Source organism: Sturnira hondurensis, unplaced genomic scaffold (genome assembly GCF_014824575.4).
Source record: "Sturnira hondurensis isolate 20B ecotype Veracruz unplaced genomic scaffold, ASM1482457v3 Scaffold0009733, whole genome shotgun sequence".
NCBI classification, from domain to species: Eukaryota; Metazoa; Chordata; class Mammalia; order Chiroptera; family Phyllostomidae; genus Sturnira; species Sturnira hondurensis.
The window spans coordinates 5130419-5154780 of NW_028082364.1; the positions used below are offsets into that span (position 1 = coordinate 5130419).

Genomic DNA, 24362 nt, shown 5'->3' on the forward strand with positions numbered 1-24362 from the left:
TGACGTGCCCATTGCGGGAGAGGCGAGGGCTTCCCGCCTGCCAGCTGCGCCTGCGGGCCCCCAGCACCTTTCCCGGCGCCTCGGCACGGGTCTAACGGTTGGCGCTCACTGTTCCGTGTCAGTACTGTTACTGCGCAAAAGACACCTGAGCCACGCAGTAACGCAAGTTGGCCTTTCCCTGAACAACTTTTGGTTTCTCTTTGAGATAATACTTTTATTTAAGGCTTAGTTTTCTGTTGCCTAATTCTGCCAAGATGCTCAGGTGCGATATGTGTTACATGTTTCATCCGTTTTCATTTTCCTAAAGTCTCAGGACCCTCCAACCGCCCTTACACGTTTATTGCCTGCACCTGACACCTTTTTTTTAATGTACTTCCTCATTGCGGCGAACAGGTGCTCCCCAAAGGAGGGGGGTGGGAAATCGCTGTTTTTGAGCCCAGGCAGCTTTGAAAATCACTTCCTCCCACCCTATCTCTGGGCTGGGTCTGGAACACCACGCTGGCACTGAGCTCCCCCTGGGGTTTTGGAGGCGGCTCTCCAGGCTTCCTTGGCCACGCCCACCACACAGGGATTTGGGGGGACTTGCCCTGGGTCTTCCGGGCCTCGGTTTATTTCTACCCGTGGTCTGGAACCTCGTGGCTCCCATTATTCATGTCCATTTCTGCTCACGTCCTCATTCGTGCTTTTAACTTTGGGGTGCGGGGTTCTGTTTTAATTCCCTAAAGACCCTCTTTCTGCCCCGTGGGTCAGTTCTGTGGCCGCCGCCTGGAGCTGGGGTGGTGTGAGGCTTCTGCACCTGTTTCTCTTGGCCCTTCTTCCTCGAGATCCCGGCAATCCTTGGCGCGTACTTACAGGTCAGGAACCTCAAAAGCAGAGAACACGGAGGACAGAGGTGAGTCTCGGCAGGATGGTGCTGTTCCGAGTGTGTCTGAGATCTCTCATTTTCGTGCCAAGAACGGGCAGGAATTAGGTTCAGAAAACAAAACTTGCAGAAATTGGACATTACCTGGCATATCTAGCCAAGTGTTAAAAGGGCCCTTTGCAGGTTTTCTGAAGCTAAGGCGCTCTGGCTGTGACCGCTGAGGGGCCCTGTGGCCACGTATCACTGCAGTCAGCTTTCCCTCGTGACTGTTCTCCCTGAAGGTTTCTGGGTGCCAAGTGGGAGGAAGGAGGAACCTCACTGTCTCACCCCACCTGTTCTTGTGTCCCGTCTCCCTACTTCTGCCCCAGAGCAGACAAGGGCCTGATTTTTTCAGCTTTCAGGTAAATCCATCCCACTTCGGCGAGGCCCGGTCTGCTCCCCTCCTGTGTCAGGTGCGGGGGTCTGGGTGTGATTTGCTTCCGTTGACCTCTGGCCTCCGGATTGTCCTGTGCCTTCCCCTCCTTGTGGGTGTTGCTCTTTAAAGAAATCCCTTTGCTGTCATTTTACTGGCTTTGCGGCCTGGAGTGAAGCCAGGTGTCCTTGCATCTCCGCTCCACAGCTGTGGGGCCAGGAAGACTTGGACTGCCCTCTGTTTACGGTGGGCAGGAAAACACCGTGGAGACCACCCAGGCAAAGAGCGCTTCCTGGGAGCGCCCAGCAGGAGAGCACAGCACCGCGCAGACCAGGAACACGCGTATGTGCTTTATTTCTCCACACCCTCTGAACCCACTGGCCAGCCCCAGGAGCCCCAGGAGTGTTCCCATCAGCGGGTGTTGATGAGACACTGGACCGTGTGTGTAAACGAGTCCCAGGCTATAGCCCGAGGGGCGGGAGCTTCCCCACACACTTCCCGGACCTGGTTTCGTCTGGGTTCCCGGTCACAGCTCAGGGCTGAGTCTGTGCAGCCGGGAAGGTCCGGTGTGCTGCACGAGCCGCACACCTGCACGCCCAGTGCGGCCTCAGCTGACCAGGGCAAGACAGGGAGGCCCTGCCACTGAAAGGGGGCCTTACACCGGCTGCTGCAGTCCCACCTTCCCCAGGCAGTTCTCAGACGCCTGGGAATCCACAGGCCAGCAGGGAGAGGGGCCTCTGTGGGCCTTCGCCCACGTTCAGTTTCGGGAGTTCCCCACCTCGGTGCCCTCCTGACTCCTGGTGCTCAGATGCTGGGGTCACAGCTGGTTCCCAGAGCAGCCCACCATTCAGACCACCAAGCCCAGTGCCTGCCCAGTTCCTACCGCTGGCCTGGCGTCGTGGGCTTCGCTCAGGTGTCGAGTCACAACGGTGGGAGTCTGTTGTCAGCGTTGAAGCCCCCTGGGGCAGGACAGGAATCGCAGACACCCCTGTCAGACACCACAGTGTCCAGGGCTCGCATCAGGATGTCCGGCATGTGGTCCGTCAGCATCTTTGGGCCAATGAGGATCTTGCTGAATTCTGACTCGTGCGCCCACCTGGCGGTATACTGAGAAGAATAGCAGGAAAACCTGGAAAAGAAAACCACCTGGCACTAGCAAAGCATCGCTCAGGGTTCAACTGCACACACGTGTTTCCTTTACTGTGGTGTGTGGACCGCGCCACGTGAGGGCCCTGCGGCCCACAGCTCACCTCCTGGAAGTGCCTTCCTCCTCCAGGTGGATGATCCGGCCTGGAGGGTAGAGGGGTGGGTACTTGGTGGGGGACGGCAGAGGGGAGCCACGCGTCAGCAGGCTCTGCTCCCCGAGAAGAGGCTGCGTCAGGTCTGTGCCACTGTCCAGCTCGGTCGGAAGGCTGTCCGGGCTCCCTCCGAACAGCCCGTACCAGCACCCGCGCAGCAGGATCTTGTACTGCGGGCGAGACCGAGAGGGAGGCGGCCATGTCACTCAGAGGCTCCGTGGGGCCCAGGGAGCCCCCGGGACCCCCCCGGGACCTGAGCTGGGGTGAGGTGGCAACAGCTCAGCCCGGACAGGTGCTGGGTGGTGTCCCTGCTCTGAGGTCACAGACCTCAGGAGCGTGGGGTCAGTGGGCTTACACTCAGGGGACTCTTGGGCAAAGGAGCCATCACACTAGATGCGATATTTAAGAGCTGAATTATGTACATTTTGAGGGGAAATTACCCTTAATTCTGTTTAGGTGACTCTGCAGAAAGAGTTTTTCCTCTTCCCCTCAAGACATGAGTTGCTAATATTTTAAAATCTGGGGTGGTAGCTGATAAGTAGGTTTATTTTAAATTTAAAAATTTTGTTCCAAGTAGCAGCAAAATCTAAGACTATCCGAGATCTAAACTAAATCACATTTTGGTATTTATTTTGGTCAAAGCTCGTATCTCCTTGTTACCTGCTCCTGGCCTCGGACATCACCTCTAAGAACCATTTCTCTCTTTTTTAAAAAAAATGTATTTTTAAGATTTCATTTATTTATCTTTAGAGGGGAAAGGATGGAGAGAGGGAGAGAAATATCAATGTATGGTTGCCTCTCATGAGTCCCCTGCTGGGAACTGTCCTGCAACCCAGGCATGTGCCCTAACTGGGAATCGAACCGCGATCCTTTGGTTTGCAGGCCTGCGCTCAGTCCACTGAGCTACACCAACCAGGGCTAAGAATCATTTCTATCGCCACTTTTCATGGCTGCGTAACACCACGCAGGACAAACGCCCCATTATGTCTTATTTTCTAAGCTTTGGGACCGGAGCCACCCAAACACTGCTGGTCACGAGGCAGGGCTGCAGAGGGTGACAGGCAGAGTCACTGAGCTGGAAGGGAAGGTTCTAGGGTAGGAGGTGCTAACTGCAGTATTCCTGCATTTGCTCTGGTCCTCTGCTCTCTCAGAGGTCTGCACAGCAAAGCATCGCCTGCCCTGGGCTCAGAGGCCTTGAATTCACACGGAATCTTCCTCCTGGGGAGGCCCTGCCCCTGCCGCCCCGCTCACAGGCACCAGTCACCTTGGGCTTGTTGCAGTGCGCGATCACACGCAAGATCCTCCTCTTCAGATCTTCCAGGTTGGCCACGCTTAACCTGTTCGTCAAAGGGCAGAGTGAGGCCCAGCATTCAGTCTCTGCGGCAACCCCTCTCCCCCGACAAGCGTCCAGCACACCAACCTGGGAATCACGTCCTTGCCCAGGACCAGTGACACAGTGAAGTCCTTGGAGTACTCATGAAGCGATTTGCTGAAATTTAAAGAAAAATTAGTTATGTTTCATTCCTCCGCCCTGACCGGAAAGACAGTGTGCACTCCCGTGTCCGGTGCAGCAGCCGAGACACGGGGAGCACGTAAGCGTCCACTGCAGAACGAGTGGACGGAGTGTGTGTGTGTGGACATACACACAGGATGGAACGTTATTCAGCCATAAAAACGTCGGAACCTCGGCAGCATTTGAGATCTCGCTCCCCGGCACACGTGGTCAGTTTGGCTCAAATAAACCCTTATAAAAATTTTCTGTACATAATCGAAATCTTGCCATTTGAAACAATGCAGAAGCATCTCGAGGGCATTGTGTCCAGTGAGGTGAGCCAGACAGATGTACGTGGGTGGCATCCAAACAGGCTGACGGGGAACAGGTTGGTGGCTGCCCAGGGGTGGGGCTGGGGGGAGGCGGGCGAAATGGATGAAGGGAGTCAAGGGGTAGAAACGCCCAGTTATAAAGTAAGCACACCGCCTGCACCTAACGCTGTTGGTGTAGCTGAAAGTTGTTGCTAATAGTATCAAAGTCCTCATCACAAGAAAGTTCACTAGACTCCTGATACAGGTATAAATAGATTGCTGTGTTGTGCACCCGAAATGAATACAATGTTGCCGGTCACGCAGCATCATCTCATTTAGGAAGTCGAAGCCATGGTCAGACAGACCTGTGAAAGGCTGCGCAGTCTTCCTTCAACCAAACAGAGGACCAGCCCTGACCGTGACCCACCCACAGCGTCTGTCCCACTCGTGAGCTCGGTACCTGAGCAGCCCATGGGGCGGGGAGAAGGCGTAGCACCGGACGTGCGGGTAGGCGCTCCTGAGCATGAAGGCCAGCAGGGCTGCGGCTCCCGCGCCCAGGCTGTGCCCCACGATGACCAGCCGGTACTCCTGGGGGACAGACCCAGTGAGGACAGGTTAGAAAGCCAAACAGCTGGGGGCAAGGAGAATGGAAGATAAAGAAAAGTGACCATCTCACGGGAGCAATGCTGAAGGCTTGGCTCAGAATCCCGTCGTTGACGAGTCGATGGTACACGTACCTGGCGGCCTGAGAGATCCCCTGAAAAGACAGGCAAAGGAGCGACTTGCGACTGTCACACAAGGCAAGTGCCCGACCGACGGATGACAGAACTATGCTGGGCACACTTATTGGTGACTCTGTCCCCGTTAAGGGAGAAGCATCTCCGGCAGGGCCACGCCCACCGCTCACGGTGACATTCCTGGCACCTGGAGCAGAGAGCCTGGCGTGCCAGCAGGTGTTCAGTACACATTCCTGTGACCAAACGGGCGCCACCAGGAACACCTGTCCTCGTCACTGGGTATTTCCGTGGCGTTTCTGTGACCAAATGTGCCATCTGGGCGTACCAGGGGTTAGTCCAGCCAAGTCCCCGTGGTTGGTCAGATTTAGGTCGTATATAACTGAGGTTTTAAAACAACACTAAAGCAATGTTCTGAGTCAGTGGCACTGGGCCTGCGAAGGCAAAACTTAGAGCTCCAAAGTGAGTTTTAGGGAGACCAGGTTGTGCTTTAGCTTCAAAAACTACAGTGTAAAACTTCCACATAAACACAGCTGAGCAGTCCCGCGGGGGGAGAGAACGCTCTCAGCACACGTCGGGCACTTCCCCTGCGGCCGGACGGGGAGAAGTTCTGGGCAGGATGGCAGCCTGGCCGGCCGTCGCTGGAGCTACCACGCCCTCTGACGCCAGGCCCGTGATTCTGGCAGCACGGTGCTGTCCTGGCCTCAGAAGAGAAACCAAAAGGCGGCTTGACGCGTTTGCCGTCTTGGGGACAATGTGACAGCACTTCCTGACAAAACACCTGGTTTCCCTTCGCTCCCTGTGAGTGAACGGTGTGGTCAGCCTCCTCCAGTCTGTCCCCCGTGCTGGTCACGGGGCTGGTGCTGGGCCCACCGACTTGGACCGGAGCCGCTGCGGAGCGTCTCCTGGCTCAGGCCTCTCACACACAAAACGCCAAGACCGTTTCCAGGGAGAGCCTTCCACTCCAGGCACCGTGGACAGTGTCACAGCCAAGCTCAGTGCAGCCGGAGCCAAGAGCAGAGGACGGTCGGGCCCTTGTGCCTCGATTGGCTGTCCTACCGGCCTGCGGAGCGGAGGCCTTGCCCCAGGGGGGGTGGCCGAGGTCACACAGCCTGGGACAGGCCTGCCAGGACAGACCACAGCCTCTCCTGCAGACTCTGGTGGGCAGGTTGGCATGTGTGTCATGGGGCGTAAAAGTTTTTTCAAAGACATGCAACAGTAAGATGGTCTCTTTGGTGATTTGAGGTACAAACATGTGGTGAAGGGTTAAAGGGAAAAGAATTCCCACTGGAGGCTGTCGGGCTTCTAACTGGTGGCCGTCAAAGCCCCACTCTGCCTCCTACTGGAAAACGGCCCAGGCAGGACACTGCGGTTCATGGCCAGCAGCCACATTCGACTGTGACCCACACCTAATAAAAGTTCGGCATTTTATTTAAAGAAGTGATTACTACGGAGGCAACACGTCTCAGTTAAAGAGCACATGAAGTGTATAAACCAGCATGGGCCCCGCCCCTGCCGTCCTCTGCCCCGGGACCCCACCCTTCCCGGGAACCACAGGGAGAGGCCGCCCCCCACCCCCGCAGAGGACGGCCCCCACAGACAGAACGGGAAGTGTGGCCGGGGAGAAAGGGAACTCAGACACTGGCTGAGGGAATGCAATGGGGAAGCTGTGAGAAAACTGTGGGTTCCTCAGAAAGGTAAAACCAGAGACTCCCAGCATGCCCACTGCTGAGCCTATGCCCAAAAGACACGGGAGCAGGGACATGAACACGTCTCTGCAGTCACAACAGTCCAAGTGTGGGCACAGCCCTCCCCTTCCACTGAGCGGGTCATGCAGAGGGGCCACAGCGCTGAGGGAAGCAAAGAAGAAACAAAAAGGGGGCACGGACCACGCGACCCTCCTGGGTGGAGGCCCTAGAACCACCACAGCCTCGGGGGCTGGAGATGGGTGCTTCCCAGGGGCTGGGAAGGGGACTCGGCGTCATGTTGGGATGACGGAAGCTCTGGGTGCAGACAGTGCTGATGGACACGGCGTTCTGAAGGGGCTGACGCTGCCGAACTGCACACTTACGAACGGTCAAAATGGAAAGTGCAGCGTCTGGCAGAAGTTAACGCCTGCTTGAGCGTGGTTGGTAGGGTAATCACATGGGTGTAGTAATTTCTAGTTTTAATTTGAACATTTCACCGAAAGTGTCCCATGATGGTACTGTTATGTTGCAGAATGACGTGCTTATGATTTTATAATGAAACAGGGGCGTTATTTCTGCCGGACCCTGTCTTAGGCTACGTCCATTTACAACAGTTGAAAATAAGCTGACAACGCTCAGGGAAGGCCGTGTCCCCGTCCTGCAGGGGGCGCTCACCCACCCACCCACGCACAGCACAGCACAGCACAGCACTAGCAAAACCCCGAGCACAGGCAGCGGCTGCGTGCAGAAAACGCCAGGAGCAGCACCCGGGAAAGCACTGGCGCCCGCCTTCCGGAAGAGGGGCCGGTGCGCGCTGTGCTGAATGACGGCCATTTTTCCCGCCGCGGGAACATATTGCTTTAACCACAAAGGAAGAGCACGTTGGACCAGGGCTCACATGCCGACTCTGATACTCATTCCAAGAGCTGAATGGCCTCTGGCAAGCCACTCTGAATCTGCTTCTCTTCAAAGGCTGGGGTGGGGACCGGCGCTGTGAGGACACAAGCACCCCTGGGTGTGGCACTTGGCGTGAGGCAGCTGTTTGTATGTGGCTGGAGTGAATACATTCCACGGTGGGAAGTTCTGACCCCGTTCACCCAGCAACACCCCAGGCCCCAGGGTTTCTACCTTATGGGCCAAACGGTCTTGCACATCACACTCCAGGTCCAGGGTCTCGCTCTCTGCCGACAGGTCCGTCAGGATGTCCTGTGAAAGGGCATCGGGAGAAGAGGCGTCAGCAGGGATGAGGCGGTCCCTCCAGGGCACAGCGGGGCTGGCATTCTCTGGGGTCAGACTGTGGGGGCCTGAACCCGTGAAGCCGGAACTCAGGAGAGAAACCCAGGGGCCAGTAGCTCCAGAGAGTCTTGGTGCATGACCACCTCCGAGCTAGGCATGAACCACAGAGAGGAGGACCTGGGACCTGTCCCAGACACATACTCTGTCCTCCGTCACTGCACACATCCAAGTTCCACAAAGCACCCGTGAGCCCTGCACTGGGGCTCGGTCCACAGCTCACTGACAAGCAAGGGAGCAGACGAAGCAAGCAGGGGAGGCTTGGAAAAAGTGGCACCTGAGCCAAGAGCCCCCCTACAATACTTGATTTTAGGAAGCAGAAAACAGGCCTTGTCACCTGTTTTCTGCAGGACAGGGAGCTGCAGGACACAAGACAGAGGCATCTACGCGGAAAGCAGGCAGTGGGCCGGGCTCACAGGAGCCCAGCAATGGACGCGTCAAGGGGGCATGGCAGAGAGGTGGCCTGTGGGGGGCAGGCATGTCCCCAGGACTCAGGGCAGCACCTTCCCCGGGCTGAGACCCTGGTGCCCAGGGGACAGGTCAAAAGCACCAACCAAGCTGGGGCCAGAAACATGAATTCCACGTTCAAAGCGGCAGGAAGTCACTGCAGGTTTCTGAGGAGTGGCCAGATCTGACCCAGGTTCCCAAGAGTTGTCGACAGTACTTGGGACTGGGACAGCGGGAGACTAGAGACAGGGACCAGGGTAGAAAATGTTTCCCTAGCCCAGGAAAGGCAGCACTGGGACCAGGGCAGGGGCCATGGTGCTGGGGGTGGCAAGGAGATGGCCAGAGAGACTGGGGTCCTGGTAGGGCCGCACTCACGCTCAACAGCCTGGGCAGTGGGTGAGGAAGGAGACCAGAGGCCCCATCCTCATGTCTCCCTGGGCAACAGGAAGACACCACAGGGGCGGGGGCAGAGATGGAGGGTGGGGAGGGGATGACAGCATGACACAACTTTGACACACTGCTTAACTAACTATTCCTCTCTGGCGCTGGAAGTAGAGAATTCAAGGGGAGGGTCTCCCAGGCTGGGGGCCTGGCCGGGCACATCCAAGGAGTCAAGTGGGCACCCGGAGAAGCTCCTCCAGCAGGCGGCCCACCCTGCTGCCACCTACGTTTCTGGCACTTCTCAGTTAAAAGGAAATAACATCATCCGTTTTTCGAAGGAAGTATCTCACAACCCAGGATTCACTTCCCCTTTTCCCGACCCGGGGTTTTCCTGTGTCAGATCGGGGAGTCGGCTGGGAAGGGCCCCCAGGCGTCTGTGCCCCTTGCTCCCAGGCCTGCGTTGGGCTCCTCACCTGCAGAGACATGGTTCCCCTCACAGCGACCACCACAGACTCCTTCCTGTGATCCAGGGCCACTATAAAGGGAAGCTCGTAGACCTGCAGGGGGAGAGACGTGGGAGGCCTGAAACAGCATGCTCGCTGGCCATGGGGAGGACAGCCGCTCTGGCTCTCTGTGCGTCGAAGGTTTTCATGAACCACGCTTTTGTCCACCTGAAAAAGCCCCCATTTCCCCTGCCCTGCCGCCCCTGTGCCACGCAGCCCTGGGGCTACAGGCTCACGGGGCCTCCCGCGCGGCAGCCCAGCTTCTGCAGGGTCAGTGGGTGAGTCCAGCACTGTGCGGACCAATGGCAGTCGTCCGTTTGGTCCAGGGCCAACAGGTCCCTTTTCCCTGTCTTCAGGTTACCACTACCCTGTCACCAGAGAGCAGGGTGGGGCCAGCTCAGTGGGCGGGACCAGAGCCCCTGCTCTGTGAAGCACGAGCAGGTGAGACATCTGGGCCAGGTAAGCATCACTCTCATCCAGCACCAAGCACAGGTAAAGCTGAAACTCCGGGCTCCGGCCTTCGCAGCTGGTCCTGCAAGGACACTGAGGGCGTCTCCAGCTCCCGCTCTCCTTCGCCTTCAAGGGGATATGGTGGCCCCAAGTGCTGAGGGCTGGAGCGCAGATGCAACGCCCAGCCATGGGCGGCCAGGGAACAGTGACAGCAATACTGTGATGATGGCCACTGGCTGATGGTGGACGTTCCGTGTTTGCAGCAGGCAGGAAGAAAGGACACCAACTTCACCCCCCACCCCAGCCTGCCCAGGAGAGGAGACCGACGACCATGACGCCGGGGCCTGGAAGGAGCTCCCAGATCGGCCACCAGACCTCCGAGACATGATCTTCTCTGAGACCCCGCCATTTTCCCGAAGTGTGCGCCCCCGGAGTCGCACGGAGCTCATCAGAGCAACGTCGTGCCCGGTCTCCCCCAGCCACTCGGGCTCCCTGGGAGCAGCCTGTGACCTGGGCTGCTGGGAGCTGCTGGGCAGGATGCTCAGCAGTGGTCCCCGATTTGTGCACACTGGAACCCCCCTGGGGCTGTGAGCTAGGGCCACTGCCAGAGGCTCTGACACGGTGGACCTGGGTGTGGCCTGGGCTTGTGGGGGGTTGAGAGCTCCCGGGAGGTCCTAGGAGGCAGAGCCCGCGAGAGCTGACAGACCAGTGCTCCTTAACCACAGCATGGGAGAGCCACCAACTTCCCAGTGCTCCGAGTTCCCTGCCCAGTGTGAGACCCACTGCCCCCGGCCTCTGTGGGTGCAGCTCAGACCCCGAAACCAGCGCGGACCCACCCCGAGCACCTCTGTGGGGCTCACCGACATGGGACTCCCTCCTCTGAAGTGTCAGAAGGCCCCACGAGCAGGCGCACAGCTCTCTGGGGAAGACTTCCTGCTCCACTGCAGGTTAGACCTGTGTGGGCTTCCAGGGGGTTGAAAAGCCCCTTAAATGACACACAAAACCTGGGGGGGGGGGAGTGCGTGGTATGTGTGTCTACACGCATCTTTCTGGGGGAATAACGGATAACTTCCATCAGAATTCAATGGACGCCAGGACCCTAGGGAGGCCAGGAAGTGTCGCCACACCGCACCTGGTCATGGAAGCTTATGTGAATGAAATCCCGGTACTGCAGCCCCGTCGTGTGCAGGATGGAGCCAAAATGACAATGCTGCTGGTCACCTCCGACCACGTCGTATTCTGTTGTCCGGCTCCTGCAACTAAGCACAGGCACAGCCGGGGCTTAGCACCATAGCACTGACCACGGGGCGCCAGGCCCCGCCCTGCTTCCCCGGTACACCGGAGCGCCTGCGCGCCCAGTGCTCAGGACCCGGTCTGGTCCTCCCAAGACCACGTGCCTCACTTCTCACTAGAGTGTTGACTTCTGGGATCATGGGGACGCTTCACGTTTTCAAAAACTGAACAAAGTCAGCAAGGACAGAGAGGCCCCAGAATCATCCAAAGCGGGCCACACCATGCGTCTTTGCTGTGATGAACCTCAAGGGACCAGCTTCATCCCCACTGGAGGTGTGCGGCGTGCACGAGGCCACGCGCAGTGAGGGCCAGTCTGCAGCCCAGCTGGGCGGCCCCTTTCACAACGTCAGGGTCAGGAAAGGTGAAAAAGGGCGGAGAAGCAGCTCCGAGTTGAAGGAGAAATGCAACTACATGCGTCGTCCTGCATCGGAGGAAAAACCGCGATAAAAACAGGACTGGGACGGTTGGGAAGGCTGGCACACAAGTTGTAAAGAGCCTGAGAGTCACGGTCAGTCTCCTGAATTTGACAAGGCACTGTAGTTACGTGCAAGAATGTCCGTGTTCCTACGAAGAACAGGACGCAGCCATCAGAGATAAAGGGACGGGTCGCCTGCATCTGCAGCCCAGTGCTCAGAGGAGGGCTGCGGAACGTGACACAGCACACGTGACAAAAACGAGTCCTGGCGGGTGCCGCCAGATAAAGGAGACGTGGGAAGCCTTAGTGCGGTTCTTGCAGTTTCTGAAAGATTGCAAAACAGGCTTTTTTTTTCCAAGGGAACTAGGATTACTTTCACAAAGTAATGGGCGGGCAGCTCAGCAAGCGACTTCTGGCAGGAATGTGGGGCCCCCTTCCATCCCTCCGCCGCCGCCCACCCGGCGCGGCCCCCTGAGCCTACCAGTCGCCGCCGACCTTGCAGAGCCCGGTGAACGGGTTCCTGTAGACGTAGAGGGGCCACCCGTAGGCGGCCGCTGCAAACTGCATGTAATGTTGGCAGTGCTCTAACTCTGCATACAGGTCGGCTTCCTGCGGGAGAAGACAGCCAGCTTTGTCAAGGGGACCCCTTCCGGAGTTCCTTAGACCTTAGACGGGAACTCAAGTTGCTCATCGCCCCAGTTGCTCTGCCCAGCCAACAGACCTCTCAGGGCACGTCCACAGGGAAAACAGGTCCTTAAACTCGCACTGCGAGGCCGCTCGCCCTACAGCGCGCAGGGAGGACAGTGGGGTCAACAGCAGAAACCCCCAGCGTCCCCCAGGCTCCCCCAGGCTCCTGGTGGGAGGAGCAGGTGACTTCCTGCCCGACGCGGGAGCAAACCAGCAGATTTTCAGGCCAGGGCAACAGACCAGCTGAGAGCTGCGTGCCGAGTAAGGTGCACAGGGATACATGCAGCTGTGCGGAACTTTCTCTCCCAAAGCACAAAGCTCTGTGGCAGGAAAACTCGAACCAAGCCGAGCTGAGCTGTTCCTCTCCCCAGGCCCAGAGAAGAAGGCCCCACAGCTGGACTCACAGCCAATTTCCTAGAAGAGGATGCTTTAAAAATACAACGGATGGCGAAGGGGCCAGGACTGTCCTCCTCTACCTGACTCTAGGTGATGAGAAGCTGCCCCACCTAACAGGTGACAAACCACAGTCAGCACAAGCCACAGTTCTGATTCCAAGCCAGCTACTGAAATAGCTGCTGGCTAGTTTTCTTTATTTGTTTTCTTAAAGACTTTATTTATTTATTTAAGACAAGGGGAAGGGAGGGAGAAAGAGAGGGAGAGAAACATCCATGTGCACTTGCCTCTCATGTGTCCCCTGTGGGGGACCTGGCCTGCAACCCAGGTGTGTGCCCTGACTGGGAATTGAACCGGCGCCACACCAGCCAGGTGGGGGGGTTGGGGTGGTTTTCTTTCAAAAAGATTTACAAATCGGTGTAAATGTCATGACTGTGTCACCCAACAGAAGCATGGGCTTACCTGGGAGGAGCCTGGGGAATGACTGATCACTTCCTTGGGCTCCTGGCTGTTCCTGATACTGTCCTGCTGCTGGTGGAGAAGGCTGAGGCCGGCCGCAATGTCGCTGGGCACCAGATCTGTGTCCTGGGTGTGAGACCACAGTGGCCCGTCACATCACACGGTGGGAGCTGCCCGTGAGATCCTCCAAATCAGCTTTATACAGTTCACATGTGCACGCACACACACACACACACAGATGTAGAGTTATATGTAAAAAGGTGTTTAAAAAGTGTTTTCCTTTTGGGGCTCCTCCTATAGCTGGGCTTAATGTGTTTTATTTCCCTACCTTCAGACAAATCCACTGGAGAACATTTTGTGGGTCTCTATTTTCAAATTTCCCTCCCATGGCTTAGCTGTTTTTAATGTACCTCCCATCCTTTATGAGACTGGGGAGTAAAGTGGGTAAATCTGCCACTTTCGCAGCAATGGCCGATTCGGGCCCCAGTTTATACTCTAAGTGTTCAAAGCGCCGTGAAGTTCTGTTGAAAGGCCCACGTAGGGACGCAGGAGGCTGGACTTGGTGGGCACAGCGCGTGTGGAAAACTCTTGAGCTGGGAAAGCAGCCAAGTCTGTTCAGCCTGACCTGCCCCTTCCCTCCCAGGAGGGCCGGCAGGGGTCAAACCTCCATGAGCACGTGTGGTCCAGAGGAAGGGGCCGCTACTGCCCCTGCACCCTGAGTTCTCTGTGTGTCGCAGGTGGCGCCGCCCTCCAGGAAGGGCCAGGCTCTCTTCTTCCTTCTCCCAATTGGCTCCCAATTCCCAACTAGGCTGGGGCACTCCTTTACAACGGCCTGGGGGGCACACTCCGCTGACCTGCACACGGAGGCTGCGGCAGTGGGGCGACACAGAGCTGGGCAGAGGAGCAGAGCCGGGGGGGAGGGTGGGAGAATGCCTCTGCCTCTGCCTGGGTCTCAGCACCAGCCTGTCGGAGCCCATCACAGGGGAAGACACATGGTAAATGGGATGGGAAAACCGGTATCTCCAAGTTGCTGATGAAAGCACTCTATAAAGTGGTGACGACCTCCTGCGAGGCAAGGAAACGGCGGAAGCCTGCTGGCCGAGCAGATCGGCCTGCCGGGCCCGTCATGCCCCGGAGCAGTGAGGAGCCGAGGCCTGCCAGCGCCTTGGCTGCCTGACACTCCGGACACGGTGTCTGCTGGGCACTGACCGGATGGAGGGCGTGAAAGGACGGCTGCACACTATTCCCAGAACGCACAATTCCCTAAACACGCATTTGGTGTGTTCAAAAATGAATTCAACCCCCCTGTGTCGACACCAGGGGGCGCTGACCAGAGAGGCAGGCTCTGCCAGGGCAGAGCCCTGGGTGATGCCGGCCCCCCCCAACCCCCGGGGGCCTCCATGCATGTCCTGGGGAGCAGCATCGCTCCCACCCCCCCAGATCACAAACTCTCAAGGGCTATTTTATGGCGACGAGGGAGTGGCCCAAGGTGCCGAGCACTCGTCTCCACAGGAGCAGCGTGCACTCAAACAGGAGACAGGGCCGGAGCCAGACCGAGAGGCTTACTGAGAAGCAGGTTGATAAAACCTCTGCTGTGCTGGAGAAAGCAACGCGGGTGCGGTCGTCTTTCCCGACGCAGCAGCAGAGGATCTTGATCCGCCTTTCCCACACGCTCGTGGCGGCCGTCCTGAGGCCAATAAGGAACTGGCTTGACTCGTGACTGTCCAGGAGGCCGGGGCCAGCGGCGGAGTACGGAGCCATTTTCCCCCCCAGGGGGTCAAAGACAATGATAACGGTGACCGCAGTGGACACGATGATGATCCAGCTGCAAAACAGAGAAAAAGCAGGCGATGACCTGGGCCCGACGTCAGAGGTCAGCGCCGCAGGCTCCCTCCTGCGGCTTCAGCGTTCACGTCTGCACACCTGTGGCTCCAGTGACGGGGGAGACGCAGCTCTCCCAGCACCGGGCCGAGGCATGCAACCTTGTTTCTGGAAAGTTCCTTATGAGGCCCCCCCAAAGACCAGAGCCCTAACAGTAAAGGTCCCAGAAGAAAACAGGGGCAGAGTGGCGGGCCCCTGACCACGACCAGGCCCTTACTCCTCAGTGCTGCTTCTCAGTGAAACCAAAAGAACTTTTCCCACAGCGCAAGGGCTCTGACAGGCCTTTCGCTCAGAGGACGGACAAAACGTTTCCAGGCCGTCCCCCACGGCCGAGGCTCTGTGGGCTCAGGACCCACCGCCACCAGAAGGCGAACCTCAGAGAAGGCACTCGGCTGCTGCCCCCAGTGGTGAGACCCGGAAAGGGCACCGAAAGCATGAGCGTCCATCTCCTTATTTATAACACAAGGGATGGAACGAGATCTTTCAAAAATGTTGAGCCTGGAAAATGCAAAAATCTTCTCCAGTGTATGATTCTGTTGCCATTCCTGACACTGTATTTCTTCTCATCCTACATTGACTTTTTTGCCTTTGTTTGGGGCGTCCGATTTTCTTCCTTCTTGTATGAGAAGGGAGGGAATACAGAAAAATAAGAACTGGTCAGAAAGAAAACTCCATCAATAGATGCATAATGGAAGACGAGTTATTTCTCATGTATCAACGGATGCCTCTAAATTTTTACAGTTTCCTCATGAAGGCCCACCTTCTAACTCTGTTAGGAGCCTGCACGGTGATGCGGGGCCACCTGTCATTACTCAGAAAGTTCTGTCCACCCACCTCGCAGACGTGTCTGTGACAAGAAACCAGAAAGGACGACGGGGAGGCCTCACCTGACGACGACAGTGGCGATGATGCCGTTCACAACGATCTTGTCGCACTGCACACTGTCCGCTATCCAGGCGGCGCCCAGAGAAGCCCAGGCCATCTCGGGCAGGAAGAGCGCCAGGCGGATGTACAGCAGCTTGGACATGGACTTCCGGGGCCCGGGGTTGCAGATGGTCCCTGAAACACAGCACATGTTCGAGGCCCGGGGTTGCACATGGTCCCTGGCTTCCTCGGAGAAGAAGAGTCTCCTTCCTGCGGGAGTGTAGTTGTTAGGGCCGCTGTTGTCCTGCACGCACACCCACCCCTGGCCTCTTCCACTCGTGATTGGTAGCCAGTGCCTGAGATGGCGCGCAAGTCCCAAAGGGACGGATGGGAAATGTGACAAGAAGCCTCGGATTCACTTCTTAGCCTTATTAGGGTTTTAAAACACTTTGGGGTTCTAGGCTGACCATGTAGCTATTGTCCAAACTGGAAAGGCGCTATTAACAATTATGTGAGGACAGCCCTGGCTGGTGTGGTTCAGTGGATTGAACGCTGGCCTTCGAAATGAAAGGTCATGGGTTCAATTCCCTGTCAGGACACACGCCAGGGTTGCGGGCCAGGTCCCCAGTTGGGGCGTGGGAGAGGCAACCGATGGACGTTTCTCTCGCACATCAATGTTTTTCTCCCTCCCTTCCCCTCTCCCTGCAAATGAATAAATAAAATTTAAAAGAAAAATACACAAACAATTATGCTGAGACAACCAGTGTAACAAAGAACTGTCCCCAGCTAACAGAGATACAAGTCTGACAGACAACAGCGTGAGCTGCACCCTGCACTGGAGCCCCCGTCACTCCAGGCACCGTGAACACTGGGCGCCCAGCTCCTCCGCAGTCCTCACAGCGCCTGTGAGACGGTCACCGTCCCGGTGTGCAAACCAGGGGCCCGAGGCTCCAACAGCTAAACAGCTCCTCTCCAAAACGTAACCCCCGTCTGTGGCCCTGGCTCTCTGCTGCCCCAATGCCCCACGGTCCCCACTTTCGGTGTGTGAACAGGTCTGAGGTTCACAACCACTTACAGAAGCCTAACGTTTTAGACATGACATTTTTACTCTATCTGCAAAATAAACCCAAGAACCAACAGACCTTCTGTACGTTTCAAGTCTTGATGTAAAGCATTAGCAATCTCCCTTTGAGAAAAAGTTGTGGTAAATGCTGATTTCACTAACACAAAAATGCCATGTGGTCAAGACAAAGAGAGTCAATCTGAGCTCTGAAGATTGATTTGCTAAGGGAATTGCTTTTAAGGTCCAAAAATGATCTGCCATTAGAATGAATTACTCAGAGTCACACGTTAAAATATTAAGACACTATCGGGACTCATTTCTGGCACAAAGACGAGGACTCATGAGGTAACTGAACCGGCATCTGTCCGAGAGACGGGCAGGCGTGAAAAATCGGTTCTATATCTGGGGCCTGTTGTGTAACAGCCGCCAGTGGCCGAGAGAAACAGGAATCACTCTGCACACACCCACGGCTTCCCGAAGGGCTGGGCTCCACAGGCGGGCGGACCCTCACACTCAGCACCCCCGGACCTGAAACTCCGATATGCTGATGCTGCAGTAATGAAAAAAAAAAAACCCCAACAGGGATAAGGAAGAAGAAAATGGAGCTCTGGTTAAGATTCCAGGAGAGAAATAACATACTGAAAACGTCTTTATACAGTACGCCTGCCCAGCAACACACTTTTATCTGACCAAGGTACTTATTTTCTTCCCCAGGGAAAGCGTGGCTGCTGCAGTGGGCGGGGCGGGGCGAGCACCCCGCATTAACAAGACAGCTGTGCCCCCGAAGCTCCGCCCCCAGCAGTCCTGGCGCAGTACCCCCCTTGCCCTTCACTGGGCACAGCCATTTAAGTAAGTGCCACAAAAGCAAGGTCTGGGTCGCGGAATCTTCGGACTCAACACCTTGAGCCACTGTGGCAACCTTCTCCGGCCTGGGAGGAGAGACCAGCTTTTGAGATAAAGATGCAGAGAGGCAAGATGTCCGATAACCAAAACCAGATGCAGCGACTGGCAGACCTTGTATGTCAAGGGTGTCCTGCCTGAATGTGCTCATCAGGAGGGTGGACCCTCCCTGATTACACCTCCCGTGGGGCAGGGGTGGGAGGATTTCATCAGAGAGGTTCCCAAACCCAAGCAAGCAACAACCACACTGACATCAAGTTTCTTCCCAACCAAGCTACACAGCTGACCAACAAACAGAGGAGAGGCCAGTCCACAAGCTGCAGGCTTTCAGATAAAAAATGACTGAATTCCAGCCCTGGCTGGTATTGTGGTTCAGTGGGTTGAGCGCCAGTCTGTGAACCAAAAGGTCGCCGGTTTGGTTCCCAGTCAGGGCACATGCCTGGGTTGCTGGCCAGGACCCCAGTGGGGAGGTGCGAGAGGCAACTGATTCATGTGTCCTTCTCTTTCTCCCTTCCCCTCTCTCTGAAGAGTAGGTAAATATATTTTTAAAAGGACTGAATACCACTTGTTCCACCTGCGCTCTATCTACCCCTTGTGTTTCTTTTAGAGAGAAGTCATCCAAAAGCTAAACAAATGTGGTCTTTCCACTCATAAGTCAGATGAACTATTGAGGTGACTGGTAAAACAGAGGGGGCAATGGAATTCACCCAGGGATCAAGATGAAATGGGTTAACAGTTATTTAAAAATATACCTAAAATATATGATTTGTAAAAAAAAAAATTCCTTGAGTTTGGGCAGGTCACCCATGTAAAGGGCGAAACGTTGAAACGGTTCCAGCACCTTCCGAAAGGTAAACAGGTGCGGTGGAGCCCTCCCAGAGAACGCACACAAACCGAACAGGTGACGTGGGCGCACACCCTGGAGAAAAAGGCAGCCAACTCAGACAGGGGCCCTGCCTCCGCGCGGTGGGGACCCTCCCTTCTCTGTTCCAGCATTTCTCACGGCCTTTCACAGGCGCACAGCGGGCCCTCCTACGGAGAAGTCGCAGCCTGTCACTTAACCAGTGGCCTGTGGAGTCTGCTTTGGTCTTTCTCGCCTGCGAACAGCACTGCAGGGAACGTCCCTCCAGTAAGTGCTTCGCACGCATTCACGTAGACAGGAAAAGATGGACCGATGCACACACGCATCGGAGAAACGGGGGGGAAACATCGATCAGTTGCCTCCAGTACGCACCCCAACGGGGGCCAGAATCCGCGGCCCAGGTGCACACCCTGTCCAGCAACCTTTTGCTTTGCAGGACAATGCCAAACCAACTGAGCACGCCGGTCGGGGCTTTTTCTTATTTGTCACAGAAACTCCTTATAATTAAGGAGACTGGCTCTAAGTCTCACATGATGTTAATCGTTTGTGACCACTTGGCAATTACATGAATTTGTTTTTACAAAACATTGTTTACAGTCCAGCTGTGATGACTCGCCACAGGTTACGACAGGAAGCCCAGCTCAAACCTGCTCGCACACCAGGAAGCCCTAAGAGAACTTGGAGCCAGGACAGGCACCCAGGCTCTCAGAGCTCCTTGCCGCTGCTCTGCCCTCCTGTACCGGGGAGGGGTGGGGTGGGATTGGGGGCTCATCGCGGCCAGAACGCAATGGGATTCAAGAGCTCATCCAAGCACAGAATCACCCTTGAAAAGGATGATGGTCCTAGGGGAGCAAGGAAGGACTTCTCCAGAACTTCCCAGTAAAATCCCTGAGTTTCATCAGCCCCAGGGCGGGTCACATGTCCATTCCTGAGCCTGGCAGAGGGCCAGCTTCGAGAAAACATAGCCTTGGTATGTGGAAGGCTGGGGGGATGTCCCAAGTTAACCTGGGTGATGCCTGGAGGAGGCTGCTGGGTAGGCAACCCTCCCGTGTGACGGCACAGCCCGTGTCAGTGGAGGAGGCGGGGCCTGGTGAATCCAGCAGCCCTGTACAGGCGTGTGAATGTGTCCTGACAGCTCCAAACGTATCTGAAGGAAAGCATTTCAGGGGGAAAAACTTTACGCTTCCTGCTCAAATCTAAACCCACAGTTACAGTTGTAAACATGGTATGTTAACCAGAATGTGACCTGAACAGAAAGGACAAATAAATTAGGTAATGCTGTATCTGAAATGAGACCATTTTCAATACTTCATCTTTCAGGAATTCTGACTTACAAATAACTTCATAACGCCACAAACACCACATTATACACACTCAGTTCCTTTCCTTCAGCATCCAGCACCAGTGACAACCCAGCCTCGGGGATGGACACGGCCGCAGGACGGGGACCTTCTCTGAGCCAGACCCCAGGCATCGCTGTTTTCAGAGGTGTCACTAAAACACACAGAGCTCGTTCCCATGGCTCGCCCTAGGAAACAGACACACGCCACACTTCCTGGTCCCCCAGACCCTAAGGTCTTTTTCTCGTGAAACACTTTGCCACCGACACTTTTCTCTGTATCTCTCCCCGAGAACTAGCGTTCTTTAAGTTTCAGTCTGTCAGTCCAAAGTGCGGAGACCTCACTCTGACCCCCGCTGCGTGGGCCGCGCCTCCCAGGCTCACCGCCCTCTCGGTCTGGAAGCGCGCCTCCTATACCCACTCCAGCAGAGATAAAACACTCGGTGCGCTGGATGGGGCATGCCCTGCCTTTGACGGAGGCGTTTTACCTACTAATCTGTCTCTTTATTAGTCACCGGAGTGCTCAGCTCATCCTATGAACGAGAGCAATCGACAGGGAAGGTTTCCAGCATTCTCAGCTACAGTGGCTATCTGTGGAAAATGGCAACATGCAGAAAAAAGTATCATTAGGAATAGATGTAACTCTTGCAACTCATTAGTGAAAGGGCAAATAACCCAAAGTAAAATTGGGCAAAGGATCTAAATAGACACTCTCCAAAAATGGCAACAAATGGCCAATCAGCACATGAGATGATGCTCAAGTATCTTTAGTCATCAAGGAACTTAGATCAACCGTGACAGAACCGTTTCTCCTCCATGCAGAAGGCTATGATGCAAAAGTAAGAAAACCAGTGCTGCCGAAGATGCGGAGAAACCGGAACCCTTATAAGCTACTGGTGGGAAAGCAAAACAGTGCAGCTGCTTGGAAGACAGCCTGGCAGTTCCTCGGAATATTAAACAGAATCACTGTAGCAAATCCGCCGGAGACCCACATCCAAGAGAATCGAAAGCATGTGTCTATACAAAAGCATGTAGGTAAATGCTCACAGCAGTCTCACTGGGAACAGCCAGAAAGTGGGAACCACCCAAATGCCCACCGAATGAGGAATGAAGCAGTAAGACAAGATAGATGCACCCAACAGAATATTACTCAGCCATAAAAGGAATGAAGTAGTGATACATGCCACCACACAGGTGAACCTTGAAATCAGTATGCTAAGGTAAGAAGCCAGACCAAAAGGCCACACACCGGGTGATTCTACCTCCACGAGGTTCGGATCTGGCAAACCCGAGGCCTGGGGCTGGGGAGAAGTGAAGAGGGCCTGCTATTGGGCGAGGGGTTGCTTCTCGGCTGATACAAATGTTCTCACAAACGGACCGCGGTGATGGTTGCACAACTCTGGGAATACACCCAAACCCACTGTGTTGCACACTTTACATGGGTGAGTCAGACGGTGTGTGGGTTACATGCCGATAAAGCTGTGACACACTCGAGGCGTCCAGCAGAAAAGGCGGCCCCTTTACCTCTCATGCTGACGCCCACAATGGCCAACACGGTGCAAATGATAACCGCCAGGAGCACGATGAGGACGATCAAGTAGCTGCTGAGCAGGACCCCTCCAGCGCAGTCCAGCCTCCCCCTGTGCCTGACGTACAAGGTCACGATGCCAATCCACCTGTTGGCAAATGGGGGGGTGGTCAGAGATGCACCCCAAGGAGCTGCTTTGTAAAACATGACAGAAAGCAAGAAAAGGAGTCAGTATTTTCCAAAACGAGGGGAGGTTTGCTCTGAAATATCACTTTCATCAATAAATGAGTTTTCCACTTCCCGTGTTTATGTCATTGTTCTCATTCTGCGCCTGCTATAATACAGGAAAGGCATCTACGGCCGTAGGAAAGCAAATACAATCCGGGCAGCTGGAAACAGCCCCCTGATGACTCAGAAACACACAACTGGTAAACCCACACACGACATGCTTGCCAAACTATTAGCAAGAGAATTTTTACCTCTGTGGATTCACAAGAAGTGATGAACACACACTGTGCCCTGGCTGGTGAGGCTCAGTGGACTGAGTGCCAGCCTGTGAACCAAAGGGTCAGGGGTTCGATTCCCAGTCAGAGCACAGGCTTGGGTTGTGGTCCAGGTCCCCAGTAGCCGAGAGGGACAACCACATATTGATGTTTCCCTCCCCTTTTCTCCCTACTTACCCCTAATAATAATAAATAAAATCTTAAACACACACACACACACACACTTCAATCTACTACGTGTAATACAAAAAAAAAGGTGTGGGAAGCAAGTTATGCAACGACGTTCTATCCCACACACTGATAAACTTGAAAAGACAAGTGCTATCCACTCACAAATATGTTCTGTAATTTAGTGCATAATAATGAAAGGCAGGCAGCACCCGAGAGTGACAAAGCGATGGCCCTATCACTGGAGTACTTCAGCAGAGGGGTCAGCGCACCTGGCGAGAACCCAGTATCAAGGATTCACGTGTGGGCCAGGGATTCTAGTCCAAGTGGAAACGGACTCCATCATTTTCTATGCCTTTGTCAGCTCGGCGATAGTATGGCCCTGTATCTAGAAATAAGGAAAAACTATCTGGAAAGGCTTAGCTCCAAAAACTATGAAACCACAGAGCAGCAGCTCGTTTCGTGTGTTTCTCTCTTCCCCGTCAAGAATCTACTATAACAATGGGTTGCTCCTTGTTCGCGCCCTCTGAGAACAGACCTCGGGGCCCCAATGCCTACAATTTCACGCTTTGAAAAACAAGAGCGTATACACGCCAAGCTTGTCCGCTTCTCCTGGAATTTGGCCACACCCCAGCTCAAGAGAGGCACTGAAGGGCACTATTTCCCATCTTTCCTTTGGCAGGTACCAGATGCTGGGCGTCCGCGCGCGCGGGGTGCAGGAAGGATGCAGGTGGCTGCTTCTGGCTGGAGGAAGCAGGTCCCCAGGCTTTGGATTTCGGGAAGCAAGGAGGTCCCGGCGGCTCCCAGAGCCTCAGACCGCACGCAGGGGTCGGGGGAGCGCGCGCGCGTCTCGGCCGCGGGCCCACCTGCTCTGGGCCTCAGTTTTGCCGTCTGTAAAGTGGGAGAGTAACAGCACCTACCTCCTCGGCCGGTAGCGAGAACTAGGTAAGAGAATGCAAGGCAACCTCTGGACCCTGTAGTCAGCAGACGACCGTCCTGCTCTCGGACTGCGCGCCGCCACCCCACCCCGCCCGCTCCCTCCTCCGCCCGGGACGCCCGCGGGCACTGAGGGGAGCTCAACGCACTCACCACAGCACACGCAGGAACAGCTCGAACAACCCGGGGAAGACCAAGTCGTCGCTGGCGATGGCCCAGCGCCGGCCGAAGAGCACCATTCCCGGCATGGCGAAGGCCCCGCCGCGCAGCTCGGGACTGCCGGCCGGCCGCACGCCCGTCTCCGCTACTGAGCGCCCTGCAAGCTCCCGGCTGCCCAGCCAAACTGACTGCGCCTCCGCGCAGGCGCGCGCGAGGGAGCCAGGCGCATGCGCACGTCGAGGCCGAGCCGGGCGCGCGCGGGGGGGCGCTGCGCCCGTGCAGGTGCGCCACCCCGGGAGGCGCCGGTACCTTTATTGCAGGTGTGCTCGAGCGTGAAGTCCATCCTACTAGTATTTCCATTTTCTAGATGAGGACCCAACTGACCCGGAGGGATTGGTCAGCCAAGAGTCACACGGCTGTTAATGCGGCTCATCCCCGCTCTGCGGGGCTCCAGGCCTGTGCGAAGTTGCATCCTCTGTGCATCCCACGGTCCGCAGGAAGGACCTTTCCCCGAGTTCAGGGCCAAAAACCGCATGGCAGCTTGGCGCTGGGGGCCGGGGAATAACCTGCCCTGCCCTCCTTCCTCCCAGCAGACCGTCGTTCAGTGCCTTAGGTCCTGACCACGTCTCAGCACCTCCACTCTGCTACCTGACCGGAGCCCCCTTCATCTCGTGCCCGGCCGGGTCTCCCCACTGTTCCGCTTCCTTCTGCCTTGCTCCCCCCCTGCCTTGCCTTCCCCATCCAGCAGCCCGAGGGACCTCGTTGCGCCATCGGACCAAGCCCATCCTCCACTTGGATCTTGCAAGGCTGCACTTCGTGTATAAAGAAATACTAGACTCCAACCCCCTCGCAAAGGCCTTTCCCTGGTAGTCACACATCACAAGTCCGTAAAGGACTCCCCGAGTTTGGATTCTTACTCTCCACCACCCCACTGCCTGCGGCCGTTCGTTCGTTCCTCCCTGAAACTCATTACCGCCCTGGGGCTTTTTACATTTTCTGTTTCCTCCACCAGAGATGCTCCACCCGCCTGTATCTCCGTCT

General features: G+C 56.0%; 1 protein-coding gene across 3 annotated transcripts; it reads right to left on the reverse strand.

Annotated features, from left to right (window-relative positions):
* Positions 1 to 444: 444 nt before the first annotated feature.
* Positions 445 to 23490, reverse strand: DAGLB (diacylglycerol lipase beta). Of its 3 annotated transcripts, none has more exons than XM_037057855.1 (16): positions 23316 to 23490; positions 21552 to 21703; positions 15887 to 16058; positions 14685 to 14943; positions 13122 to 13244; positions 12061 to 12188; positions 11004 to 11130; positions 9392 to 9475; positions 7926 to 8003; positions 5052 to 5132; positions 4836 to 4963; positions 3993 to 4061; positions 3837 to 3909; positions 2525 to 2742; positions 2165 to 2403; positions 445 to 863 (listed from the first exon to the last, which is right to left on the reverse strand). In XM_037057855.1, the coding sequence occupies exons 1-15, from the start codon at positions 23408 to 23410 to the stop codon at positions 2196 to 2198; spliced, it is 1995 nt and encodes a 664-aa protein (XP_036913750.1). In that variant the 5' UTR covers positions 23411 to 23490; the 3' UTR covers positions 445 to 863; positions 2165 to 2195. The 3 variants fall into 3 exon arrangements, with proteins under 3 accessions (XP_036913750.1, XP_036913752.1, XP_036913749.1); XM_037057857.1 differs by having other exon boundaries at positions 2158 to 2403; XM_037057854.1 differs by lacking the exon at positions 445 to 863 and having other exon boundaries at positions 1611 to 2403.
* Between the last annotated feature and the right edge of the window lie 872 nt (positions 23491 to 24362).

Bases quoted from the DNA above. Each gene is read 5' to 3' on its own strand.
- DAGLB (XM_037057855.1), bottom strand. From the start codon at position 23,410: ATGCCGGGAATGGTGCTCTTCGGCCGGCGCTGGGCCATCGCCAGCGAC. The intron at 16,059-21,551 runs GTAAAGGGGCCG...GCTGTGTTTCAG, and splicing joins TGTGGGCGTCAGCATGAGAG to GGACCATCTGCAACCCCGGG. The intron at 12,189-13,121 runs GTAAGCCCATGC...CTTCTCCCGCAG, and splicing joins ATTCCCCAGGCTCCTCCCAG to GAAGCCGACCTGTATGCAGA.